The sequence below is a fragment of the Lathyrus oleraceus genome, chromosome 6 (assembly GCF_024323335.1).
Source record: "Lathyrus oleraceus cultivar Zhongwan6 chromosome 6, CAAS_Psat_ZW6_1.0, whole genome shotgun sequence".
Classification (NCBI taxonomy): domain Eukaryota; kingdom Viridiplantae; phylum Streptophyta; class Magnoliopsida; order Fabales; family Fabaceae; genus Lathyrus; species Lathyrus oleraceus.
Genome location: NC_066584.1, coordinates 441,069,248 through 441,082,410, shown reverse-complemented (window position 1 = coordinate 441,082,410; position 13,163 = coordinate 441,069,248). Strand labels below are relative to the sequence as shown.

The following is a 13,163-nucleotide window of genomic DNA, read 5'->3' as shown; positions in this document are numbered from 1 at the left end:
ATCCACGACATTATGCCTGAGGGACGATATGAAGTTCTTGTGCCTACCGCAAGGTCCCCCACCTGAAAGAGTGTATCTGTAAGACCCCAATTTTGACCCTAAGATCCCTCATGCAACTTCATCATATGCATTAGTATTGGGATCATACCTTGGCATCCTCCTTACCCCTCTTTCTTTGGGTTTGTTTTAGGAGAGGTCACCAAGAACCATGTGATTGTATCATACTTGTATTTTATCATTTTTACTAACCAAAATACCAAAAATATGTCTTTGCATTTGCCTAACTCTTTTGTAGGTAGGGCATGATCACCTTGATCTATCAAGTTCACATCTAGGGTTTAAGACCCTCATGGCTAAGAGCACAACCAAGGAATGATCCCCAAGTTTTCTAAGAATCATATATGAGTCCCCATGATCTTCATATGTTACTTTGATAAAGTATTCTTCAAGAGTTTGGAGATAGTTTGCCTTGGAAACCCTAGTTTGTTTGGGTATCTTGAGTAACTTCTTCAACAATTTTCCTCACCAATTGATCAAATTTCTCAAGTTACACTTCAAAATTAATCATCTTATGCATATATGATCTACCATGAGCCTAGAAAGTTAATAGAATTGGAAGTTAGCAAGTTGGTTGATGGTGGTTGGCCAGATGAATTCATCTGATCAAAACTGGGTCTCCCTAGACCCTATCTCCTACAATTTTCACGATATGAAAATGATTCCAAGATAAAAGTTACTCTAAATTCCATTCCAAACAACTTTCTTGTTGAGACCTATAGCTATTTTTGCTTGGAAAATCATTTTCTATGTTGAAACATTATAGGCAAATTGTCTAAACCCTAATTTGAAAGTCAACTTCCCAAGGCCAAAACTTGCTCAATGTTTATGAGATGAAAGATTTCCAAGTTTCAAAATCAAATTCAAGATGTCTACTTAAACTTTGATGTTTATAGTGAGAGCTAATTCAACTTTTATGAGCATGTGATATGAGGATACATTATAGGTCATTTTTGCCCTATACCCTTGAACAAGTGATTTTCCTCAACTTCAAAAATGCATAACTCTATGATCCTAAATCCAAATGACATGAAATTGGTGACCATTTTTAAATTGTTTGAAAGAGATACAACTTTGATGCATAAAATTTTCTCATTTGGAGCTCCCATAAAAAGTTAAGCTAGGTAGAATATTGAGATATATGACTTAACACTTAGAAAAAATTTCAACATCTTGAAATTTCCAAACTTCCACCTCAAAATTCACCATGATCCAAGTTTCAAATGGAAAAGTGTTCAACATAAAAGTTGTTCCCCTTGATCTAATCTTTCCAAAGAGTCTTATTTCATGCATTTTGGATGAGGTTTTCTAGGGATGCGCATGGTCTTAATAGGTCTGCATCAAGTGGAAAAATCAAATGTCCAAAACTTCACATTGCATTGCCTTGCCACTCAAGCATCATTTGAACTTCAGTACAGTTGGAATTAGATCAAAATGGATTGCTTCATGGGCCTGTACACGCCCATGCAAGCTTCTGCATGACATTTCCAAATTTAGCAAAATTTCAAGTGTGGAATTATCAATCCCAAATGCCATAAATACATGGCATCTGAGCTCATTTCAAACACACCTTGCGCGCCAGCTTTGCCCCATCTCTTCAAACCCTCACAATTCAAAGGAAAACCTGAGAATTTTCAACTTGAAAATTGAGTTTGAATCTCACTGTTTGGAGATTCAAAAACTCCAGGATCCAAAGCTTTGTTCCATTGCCTAACCACTTCAACAAGCTCCTCGAGTGTGATCAAGTCAAGTCTGAAACAAGCAAGATCCAGTTCTGCACAACATTGAAGGTATTTTTCAGAAATCTTCTTCTCTTTGATTCTAACTCAATTCTCATCAGTTCTCTTGGATCATTGGTTGTCTGAAGTCCTACCAATGTAGGCAAGAAGATTTAGTTGCTTTGAGGTCAAATCGAAGCAACTCAGTTGACACACCTCAAAATTCAACTCCTCATATCTTTCTATATATGTGGAGTTAGTTAAAATTGAGATCATATTCGTGCTCTACGCCATTTTTTCTTTCAGATCATGTCCTCCTTTTTCATTGATGTGATGGTGATGACTGAACCAGCCCGGTGAGCCTCGCCTGAGAAGGTGGCCGAAGTTCCAGTGCCGGTGGTGTGCTGGACAGGTTCTGAGCCATTAATCTTGTATAAATTGTTTTAATCTTGAGTGTTTCTTTTGAATACCATTGGTGTGGCACGGTGACTCAAGTGTACCATGGAACGCGCGTTTTAGACCACTTGATTTGCCACCTCAATTAATGAGGGAGATCAAGTGATCCACGTTTTTTCTGATTATTTGAATTTCATTTAATTTGTTTTATTTTCATTGGTTCATATTAATTTTAATATTGATCCAAAAAATATGAGAGTTTAACCAATTTTTTTAAATAACATCCTCTTTCATATTTTGAATTAAAATTATATTTTGGATCATTATTAATATTTTTTATAATTTAATTATTTTGTGAATATTTTTAATTGTTTAAAAATACTTTTAAGTTTCCAAAAATTCTGAAAAAATTTCTCCAAGGTTCTTTGATCTCGTTTGACCTATGATAAATCTCATGGCCATTTCTTTTGGTGTTTTGATGAGGTTTTAGTAATTTGACAAATCATATTTGATTTAATGCATTATTTTTAATATTTTTAAATTGAATAAATCCCAAATAATTGTGTTTAGCCATTTTGATTGTTTGTATAAGTTTGACTTGTGTTGTTGGGCCTTGGTCAAGGTTGATTTGACTTTGTTAGGTTAAGATCATTGGATTTAGGGGATTGATGGAATGTACATTCCATCTCCCAAAATGAATGAATGATCTTAATTTGGTAAAAGTCCTCCTTTGTCGATTTTGAGGTTTGATCCATTCCCCTCCCTCTTCAACTAATTCCCCTTCTTTATGCATCCATTTCATTTGACCTATGATATCTAAATATCCTAAGGCTAGTTGATTGCAAAATCAACATAAGTATGGATGAGATTAGGCCACCTCTTTTGCATATTATTTTTGTGTGTGGTAGGTTTCATGAGCATAGTCCATTATACTATGTCTCTAACATGCATTAACACCAAAATCCTATTGCCCGATCTCAAATTGTTGTGACTTCTACATAAGTCCAATTATGATTGCTTAACATAACGCTAAATTTTAACACAAAAGGCATAGCATTCTAGTTAGTGAGATTGTAAGTCTTCCCTCTTTCATGGTATTGTGTGGAAACTTGGCCTTTTTTCCTTCCTTTGGAAGATGTCTTGGTTCAAGGATCCATGCTTATGATAAGTGGGTTGAGTATTCTCCAAAGAATGACTTAAAAAAGAAAAAGAAAAAGCAATACTAACTTCTAACTCATTAACAACTAACATTTAATTTCAAGTCCTTTATTTTAATGCACTTTATTTTTTAGCTTTATTCATTTGCCATTATTCATACCATCATAATTGTTTATGTTAATGTCATTTTCACTTTGTCCATTTGGACCATATTTTATGATATATCTTGATTGTGTATACTTTGTTTTCTTGTGTGGTATTTGGCCATTAATGTGCATAATAAGAACAAAAACCCTAAAAGAACATCTTGTCTGGATTGTTGGTTTGATCTGAGACTATTGGACTTAGAATTTAGGCAACACTCCCAATGCAAAGGAATTGGCCAATGCCAACTTTCATGTAACCAAGTGCTTGCAATTTAAAACTTAATATGATACATCATTGAAGATCCTTTTGAGCTCGTCTGCAACATGATCATTGTGAAGCTGTTACTTTGAACCTGTGACTTGTGGAATTCATTTGTTACAAGGGCAAATTTGAAGAAGATCATGGATTGGCTAAAGCTTGGATGTGGCTATCTTTAGTTGATGCCTTTCTCTTCAAGTTAATATGTTGTGCATTGTTTGTTGCTTGATTCTAGTGTCCAAGGGAATTTGGGTTTCTATATGACATTCTTGTCTATTGGATTGCAGCCCATTAGTCAGATCTTTTCAACTCTTAACTTTTAAATTTGTGCTTAGGATTTGTCTCTTCATATCCTCCCCATCTCTTTAATTTCAAAATCTCTCCCTCCTTTTTAAAAAACTTCTTTTTTTGTGCTTGTCCTTTTTTTTTAAAATTTACACCCTTTGCAAATTAGAAACTTTGGCCATATGCCATTGCATTTCCAAACTTCTTTTCTTAAATCAAACTTGTCAATAAACTTAACTATACTTGACTTAAAATTTTCAAAAAGCCAAAAAGAACTAACTCAATCAAACCATTTTTAGGCCTTATTGCCTTTCAAACTTAATTTTTATTAAAAAGCAATGCATCCACTTTGAAATTTATATCACGAACTACAAGGTTTTGATCCCTCATTTTTATGTTGCTACGTAGGCACAAGTCCGAAGGTCTTGCCAAACACAAAAATATAATTAATGAATTCTTTTCTCATCCCCCCATTCTATTTGTTTGTAAACATCATTTTGTACAAAATACATATGCACACAAGAAAAAGCTCCCTAGGAGTACCTAGGATACTTTGGGTGCTAACACCTTCGCTCAGTGTAACCAACCCCCTTACCTGTAATCTCTAGCATTTTATTAGTTTTGATTTGAAAAATTCTTATTTTTTGGGTTTTGTTCGTACTTTTCCCTTTTCCCTTGGAAACAATAAAAGCGCGGTGGCGACTCTTGTTATTTGATGTCTTGCTTATCCATAGCTTGATGATCATGAATTTACCGCTACAATATCAAAGCCCAAATTTTGTTTGGCAAATTCTCTCAATCCATGTTTCACTCGATGAAATATCTTCTGAACTTTTACGAGTATCGGTGACCTTTCGTCAAGTGCTTACCTTTTGTGAGTCTATTTTTCGCTGTTTGCAAGCCCTCTTTGCCTTTCGCTTGGAGAAGTTAATTGAGATGACTTACCTTTTGTAAGTTTATTTCGTTTCTTTGTGCTCGAAGTCACGTCTCTCCCTCGTTGCCTTTCGCACGAGTAGGGTAGCTTTGTCAGTCTTTGCTTCCCGTTTGTTTAAAAGCTTGAAATATGATTGGCGAGTCTCTGGGTTTGGGTAGCCATTCTTTGAGAACTTCATCCCCGTCGTTATGCCTGAGGGACGATATGACGTTTTTATACCTATTTGCAAAGTTCCCCACCTGTCGGAGTGTGCTAAAGCCCAGATTCGTCTGGCGGATCCCCCTGAGTTTAGGTTTGTACCTAGCCGGTCTTGTTTGATTGTTCTGCTTTGTGCAAATGTCTATGACCTTTTTGACGGTTACTTACCTTTTGTAACTACTCTCATGCCTTTCGCATAGGAGACAATCCCCTTCTCGCTTACCTTTCGTAAGTGTCCTTTGCCTTTTGCACTGGAAATTTTCTCTCGACAAGGAGTCGTTGCTACCATTGGTATAAGATAATTATCTCTTTCTTCTTAACCTTTCGTTGAAAAGTTTCTCATTACCTTTCTTATGAGAAATCCCCAACTTTCTCCTTAACCTTTTGTTGAGAAGTCTCTCATTACCTTTTGTATGAGAGATCTTATCCATTCATTCTTATTAACCTTTCGTTGAGAAGTTTCTCACTATCTTTCGGATGAGAAATCCCCTCTTTCTTCTTAACCTTTCGTTAAGGAGTTCTCACTACCTTTTGTGTGAGATCCCCAGTAGACCTTGTGTCTAAGAGCTCTCGTAGCATATTGCACGAGAACCTCATTCCCATCTTCTTTTTAACTTTTCGTTAAGGAGTTCTCATCACCTTTCGTGTGAGAAGTTCGACTATCTTCCTTCCTAAACTGTTGTTTGGAAGCCCCCCATTTTTCCCTTGCTAAGGAGCCATTGCTACCTATTGGGCGAGGAAATAGTACTTCCCCAGCAAGGTTGTGTCATTCCCATTTTCTTCTTAACATTTTGTTAAGGAGTTCTCATCACCTTTTATGTGAGAAGTCTATCCACCTTTTTCCTTAACGGTATTTGGAAAGTTCTACCCCTCTTGCTAAGGAGTCGTTGCTACCTGTTGCATGAGGAGGTCGTTTCTCCGTTGAGAAGTCCGTCTGCCTTTTTCCTCTATTGTGTTTGGAAATTTCTATCCCTCTTGCTAAGGATCCTTTCCTACCTGATGCACGATAAGGTCGTTTCTCTGTTGAGAAGTTTGTTCGCTTTTTTCCTTAATTGTGTTTAGAAATTTCCATCCCTCTTGCTAAGGAGCCGTTGCTACCTATTGCACGAGAAGGTTATTTCTCAGTTGAGTTGTCCGTCCTTTTTTGCAAGACATCTCTCTGCCTGTGGCAGAAGGTCTTGTTCCTATTCTTTTCATTTGGGTTCTTGCCGTTTGCAAACACCTAATTATTTTACCTTCATGAAGTCATGCGGGAATGCCTCAATCTTTGGTTATACACCAAGAACTTGTTAGTGGAGGTAAGAATGAAAAAAAAAAAGAACAAAAGAAAAGAATGAAAAAAAGAAAAGAAATTAAAAAAGGAAAGAATGGAAATATAGAGAAAGACGAAAAAAGAGATCGATCATACATTGCATACATAGCATATCGCATGCCTCATGCATATCCTTACTAAGAATTCATGTGTACAGCTGACCCATTTTCCCCACAAACATGTCAGTTGATCCCTAACAGATAGCCATATACATAGCTTGTATGCCATTATCCATTGAAAACCTCTCCATAAATACCCTTACCTTACATCTCACTCATTTCATTTGTTCCCTGCAGGAAAATTCTTGGTTATTCTAGTATTTAATCATCTCTTACCGTATATGTTTGAAAGTCGTTGCTATTCATACCTTCAGGTATGAGAAGATTAAATAGGGGCAGTTGTCATACCCCAAAATTTTCCCCCCATTTTTGATTTTCCTCTAGCCCATAACCTGAGACCCATCTAACCTCATTCACGTCTCATTCATGGTTAACATTAACTAACAAACATCATAGATTCAAGGTTCTTGGTTACCATTGCAGGTTTGGATTAAAGATTTTGGTATCGCACATCGTGTGGGTTGCAACCCTAATTCTTGATCTCGAGGAGTCTTGTTGCTTGGCCTTCATGCATGAACTGGGCTTCTAAACCCTAGTTGTGGGCCCATGGTCAGAGAAGTAGTTGTTGGAGCTTTGTGATTGTCTTAAAACCCTAATCAGGGATGATCGGTGTTCGTATGCCTCGACTGGTAGATGCTTGGACCGGTGATTAATCAAAGCCCTAGTTGATGGATACTTGAGTCCTTAGAACTGGAAAGTTGGAATTCAGTCCACCTAGAACCCTAGCTTGTTAGTTCATAAGGGTTGTGTGCCTCACTACTTGGTGTATGCTTAAAACCTTGATCAAATACGCCTAAAGTTATTGGTTTGGTTTGAGGATCCTAGATCATGGGAGGGATTGTTCGATCATTACGATCTACATCATGTCATTCATTAAGTTCACTAGAAGATTATGGTTTCACAGTATTAATCATTCAAATCATCCCTTTGATTCTTTACTCCATATTTCTTGTTGCATTGATCCATTAGTACATTCATACTTCCATTCATTTCCTTTTACCATGGTCCATTTTCAGTCAAGGTCATTCATACATCATGGCGCATATCATAATAGTCTCTGGTTCTGGTTTTGTCACCATGTGTTCGAATTTGGATTTGGCATTGTTTGAATGTGAAACCATACTTGATCATTGCATAAGTGTCCATAATCATCTAATCACTGTTTCAAGTTAATCCTGATAATTCAAGTTAATTTAGAAATTTGAGTTGATTTGGAAATTCAAGATTAATTTTGAAGCCAATTTTGATAATTTAAGTTAAAATTGGAAAGTCAAGTTGATTTTTGGAATCGTTTTTCCTAATGGGCCTTGAAGGTGTTTTCCTAGAGTGAGCCCATTATTTGTTTTTCACATACATTACCAATCCCAAACTTCCATTCAAACTTAACAGTCATATTGCATTCACAAATTTTCCAAAACATTCAAATTTCAATCATTTTTACAACACGTTTCATGTTCAACCAAGTTACAATGGTAACTTCACATTACATTCATTACCATTAACAAATACATTTATCCTATGATTCATTAAAACATTATTCATTTAGTAAAACCATTTTTCATATTCAATTCTTATACATCTCATAACAAACCATTCATACATGGTAAGACAAGTGAAAGTTAGACTTAAACTTGAAGGTGAGAAAAACAAGAAAGGGAGGGTTTGAATTGGTTTAGAAATTAAAAGCTTTTTCAAAAGTAAGAACACAAAATTTTATACCGGTTCGCTTATAACCCAAAGTTACTCCAGTCCACTTGGCCAAGGTGATTTCACCTTCAAAAAGGACTTAATCCACTAATCTTGAAAGATTAATACAACCAAACGTCTAAGAGAGTGATCTCTTAGTCCTCCCAAGTATACAAACTACACAGAGTCACTTGAGGAACAAAAGCAATTTAGAAAAATAAATTTGTAATAGAGAGTGCTTCTAAGAGTAAGCAAATATTACAGCAGAATAATCAAACATGTGTTTTCACGTTTGAGCAGCAGCTCGTGAAAAACTAAGAGAGAATGTAAAGAATTTTTTATGTGTTGTTGTGTCTGTCTCACTGAAGTAGGATGTCCTTTATATAGTGGTGAAAAGTATCGTTGGAGTGATGACATAATATTGGCCTTTGATGAGCATTCAATGTCATTACTTCTGTGTTTCTTGCGATAACCAAATTGTCTCCCTGAATAATTTCTTTCTAAAAATACTTCCTTTCCATTTGAAGAAATTATTTTCCTTACTCTTTCTGGATTTGTTGAATCTTCATCAGATTCTTTGTCATCTCTGAGTCCTGTGTCAGAAGGAGATTACGTTAAGATTACATCAGAGCTTCTCAGAGTACTGGTCTTTCAGATCATCAGAACTAAGACCCGTGGAAGTTTAGAGCTTCTGATTTTTCCTACTGTCTTGCTTTGCTCAGAGTCAGAACTTCTAGAGCGCACTCCTTCCTTAGATACTTCTGATCTTCTAGTGCTGTGTATCTGATCAAGTTTGTATTTGATAAAAAGATCAGATTCCTTTGTTGCTGTTCAGAGTCCTGCACACTTAGAAAATTTTTGTTAGGGTGCCATTTTTGGTTTCATCCTTTGTTATCATCAAAATCTTGGAATTCTATTGTAGAACTAATTTTGTTCTTACAATTTCCCCCCTTTTGATGATGACAAAACAATCTTAAGTTTAGAGATGAAAAATTTAGGTAAGAGTTTTTTAGATCAGATAGAAGTGAGCTCCCCCTGAGATAAGTTTGGGAGTTCAGAAGTTCTTACCGAAGCCTCCATGAAATGATGTTTCTAGATTCTCTTCTGCAAATATCTAAGCCAAAAAGGATTAGAAACAATTTTTAAACAATGTTTGCAGAGTACTGATAGGATTTAGATATGTTTTCATCAGAGTTGTTTTTAGTTCTCCCCCTTTTTGTCAGAATCAAAAAGACTTAGATAAATGAAGGAAAGACATATATATATATATATATATATATATATATATATATATATATATATATATATATATATATATATATATATATATATTCAGAGATGTTAGAAGCACAAACAGCAGAAAGCGAGAACAAACACAACAGAAAGCAACAAGCAAATCAACAAGCAAGAAGAAAAAATAAGTTCTAGGTGCCTAAGGGTTTGGAGGAGGAGGCATCCTCTAGAGGAGCTGGGTCAGCAGATTCTGAATGATGACATTGACTGAATCCTGTTGATCCAATCTGGCTCGGACTTCTTTCTGCTCCTTCTGAAGATCTTCAAGTGTCTTGAGAACCAGAGGGACAAAGGTGGAGGACTCCCCCTGAGTCAGAGTATCCGGTTCTACCCTGTTGGCAGACTCTTCAGCAATACGAGCTTCACCTTCAACGGCAGCTTTGGCTTCATCTTCAGCAGCATCGGCGAGAGCTTTAGCTTTAGCTTCCTTAATTCTTTGCATTTCTTCTTGCCTGGCTTTCTCTTCTGCTTCCTTTCGAGCTCGCTCCTTAGCTTCTCTGGCTAGGCGCTCCTGGAGTCTTAGCTCAGCATCTCTGATGAATTCGTTTCGGACTTGCTCAGAGAGGCCTTTCAGTTTGAAGGCTTCAGCGGTCATCCAGCCAATAACTTTGTTCTAGTGTGTCCTTATAGCTGAAGGATCCTCACTGATGCCAGAGTTGATGGTCAGAGACTTGACCTGGTCAACTGAACCTCCTGCAAACAACATTATTGCTTCCTCAAGGGTTGGCTTGGTGTTTTCAGGTTCAGAGGCTAGGGCTGGAGAAGTAGGAGGGCTTAGGTTGAGTGTGGGAGTTTGTGGTTCAGCGGATGTGTTTGGTGGGTGTGTGCCAGAGTTGTTTGGTTGAGTTTCAGCGTGAGTAGTTTCAGAAGGTTGAGGGTCAGATGTTGTTGGGTTTGGTTGTTCTGTGGGTGATGAAGTGACTTCTGGTTCAGGTGTGGGTTGTGGTGGCTGTTGAGAGGCTAGAGTTCGAGTATGGAGTTGGGCCAGAGTGGGAGATGAATGGTCAGAGTGTTCTGTATCTGTGGAAATGTTGTAGTAGGGGGGTGATTCTAGAGAAGAAGATGAAGATGGTGAAGTGGTTTCGTTCAGCATTTCTGCTTCAGAAACAGGTAAGGTTGTGGTGGCAAGGTTAAATTTCTGAGATGGTTGGTTAGATGTTTTGGTGGTTGAGGGAGGAGTTTCTGAGTTTGTGTAGATAGTGTCGCATTACGCGAAAAACCGGTGGGAAACGAAAACAACAGAGCCGCCACCGTGCGTTATTTATCCCAAAAGAGGGAAAGGAAACACTCGAAGTAAACCTGGAAAAGACATGGTCTCGCGACCAGAGAGAGATGGGATCGGGAGTCGGTTATGCGAAGGGAAGGTATTAGCACCCCTATGCATCCGTCGTACTCGACGGGATCCACGCATAAAAGAATAGAAGAAAGGTTGCTAAAAAAACTGCTCAAACACGGCACAAGGCTGGAAGGAAACACAGAAAGACAAAAGAAACGGGACTCGGCAGAATATCGCATCCTGGGCCTACGTAGTCTGTCAGGCACAGACATCAGAGCCGACGTAGTTCGGACAGGGGAAAGCGTGCTCGCTAGGATGTCGCATCCTATGCATACGTATCTTCTCGGACTAAAGAAGAATCAGAGCACTCGTAGCTCAGCTAACGCACGCCAAACAAAACCACACAGGAAACCGACTTCCAATCGCTGGACTTACGTCAGACTCCACACAAATAGGAAAACATGGAGGTCGAATGCCAATCGTTGGACTTACATCATACTCCGAACCAATAAACACACACACAGGAAACCGACTGCCAATCGTTGGACTTATGTCAGACTCCAACAAGCAAACAAGACCCAGGAAACCGACTGCCAATCGCTGGACTTATGTCAGTCTCCAAACACACACAAAGGGGTTGAAAACAAAAAGGGCGCCCGGAGAGATCAGTTCATCTCCTGCCTACGTACCTCATCTGGTATGAGGATCAGGGTGACGTAGTTCCCCTACGCAGGGAAAGAACTTCTAACCTAACCAGAGACTGGGAAATGACAAACTAGAAGGGAGACTAACTCGAGCCTAATAGTTATCATGCAAATTCACCATGGTCCTAGGTTGAAGTTTCTATCTAACTTGCACAGGGAGCAAGCTAAACCTAAACAGCACAAGCAAAGCACAAGAGCAAGCATACACACAGTTAGCACACACTATATACAAACAAAGTGAGCTCACACAGGGTTAGGCTTTAGTCAAGGGCTCATGTCAACCTCGACAAACAAGCCACTGTATCAGGGTCATGTTAGCTCTTAACCCTAACATTGAGAGTTAGGGTGAAGCAGATGAAATAGAAAGTGAGGGGTGTGCCTCATAGCTCTTATCCCTGGTCAGGGAGAGCTTTGAATATTAGAAGGTGTGGGAGTTCAGAAAGTAGGAACTCTTCTATCCACAAAGATTAGACTCTATGAGATCTTGGGCTTTTACTCACTATGCATCAACACATGTGGTGTGAGCAAGATGAGTGACACACTGAATAGCAGAAGATGGACTACACATCTCTTTTGTCTGCCAATTGCCTTATCAAAGGACTTTTCCTGCTGAGCACAAAATTAAACACACAAAGACATTGCCTCTTAAGGAGGGCTTCAGACAGGTGCCTGACCACATAACAGGCCAGGTCTTCCAGACTACATGAAGAAGAGAGATTATACCTCAATGCTCAAGCAATCAAGCAAAGCAAAAGCAAGTTCACAATGAACTTAAGCAACTAATGTACCTGAAAACAATCTAACTCAGTCAGTATACAACTCAAAAAGTCAAACAGACAATCCAAAAGTCAACAGACATAGTCAAACAGACAACAAGTGCAAGCTACAATGTGCAAGGCACAAGCTCAACTCAAATGAGCTAAATCACCTACAAAACAACTCAATGTTAATCAACATCAACCAAATAGGCCACTCAAACCAATGAATCAATTCCTCAAGGCCATATGCTTCTTGTCCTGAAAACAAAGCTCAAACATAAGCACAAACCACTAGGACAAGGCCTAGGGTCAAAGTGGGAGAAATAATCCAAAACAGAACATAAAAATTGACATGAATCAAGCTCAACCAATTAAGAACAATATCCAAGTGGTCCCATGTCAATAGCATCAACCAATTTCATTTCACAAATCATATAAGGCAAGGCATGCAAATTGGAAACTCATTGAAGCAACAAAATGAATAAATCCACATCAATTCAAAAATGATTCAATATATCTCAATAAAAATCATGCCTAAACAGCACACATCACATGATCATCACACCAAAATTCAAGGCATTTGGACAAGTTTAAGCATGGCAATCAAATTCATCAAGTCAAGGTAAGAAAAACAAGCTCAAATAGGGCACAATTAGATGCATCAACTTAGCACAAGCCTAAAACAGAATTGGCAAATGGTAAATGCCTCAAACCAAAGCCATAATACACTTCAAAGTGTCTAGAAACAAAGTTAAAAATTACAAGTTCATAGGATAAACATATCATTGAAGTTCATGACTATTCAAAAGTCCACAAGTGGTCATCCAGAAATAAAAATACCAAACAAATCAAAACTCATTCCAA

General features: G+C 37.9%; 1 protein-coding gene across 1 annotated transcript; it reads right to left on the bottom strand.

Moving 5' to 3' along the window:
• Window positions 1-9,322: 9,322 nt before the first annotated feature.
• On the bottom strand, window positions 9,323-10,654 carry LOC127096139 (eukaryotic translation initiation factor 4 gamma-like). The gene is made up of 3 exons (XM_051034748.1): window positions 10,252-10,654; window positions 9,893-10,128; window positions 9,323-9,382 (listed from the first exon to the last, which is right to left on the bottom strand). Exons 1-3 carry the CDS (start codon window positions 10,652-10,654, stop codon window positions 9,323-9,325), a joined length of 699 nt encoding a protein of 232 aa, XP_050890705.1.
• Between the last annotated feature and the right edge of the window lie 2,509 nt (window positions 10,655-13,163).

What these genes read in the sequence shown, in the direction of transcription:
- LOC127096139 (XM_051034748.1), bottom strand. Translation starts at nt 10,654, where the DNA reads ATGCTGAACGAAACCACTTCACCATCTTCATCTTCTTCTCTAGAATCA. An exon ending in AATAATGTTGTTTGCAGGAG is followed by an intron (nt 10,129 to 10,251) that starts GTTCAGTTGACC and finishes TCAAACTGAAAG; the next exon opens with GCCTCTCTGAGCAAGTCCGA. An exon ending in CTGAAGAGTCTGCCAACAGG is followed by an intron (nt 9,383 to 9,892) that starts GTAGAACCGGAT and finishes TTTTTGGCTTAG; the next exon opens with ATATTTGCAGAAGAGAATCT.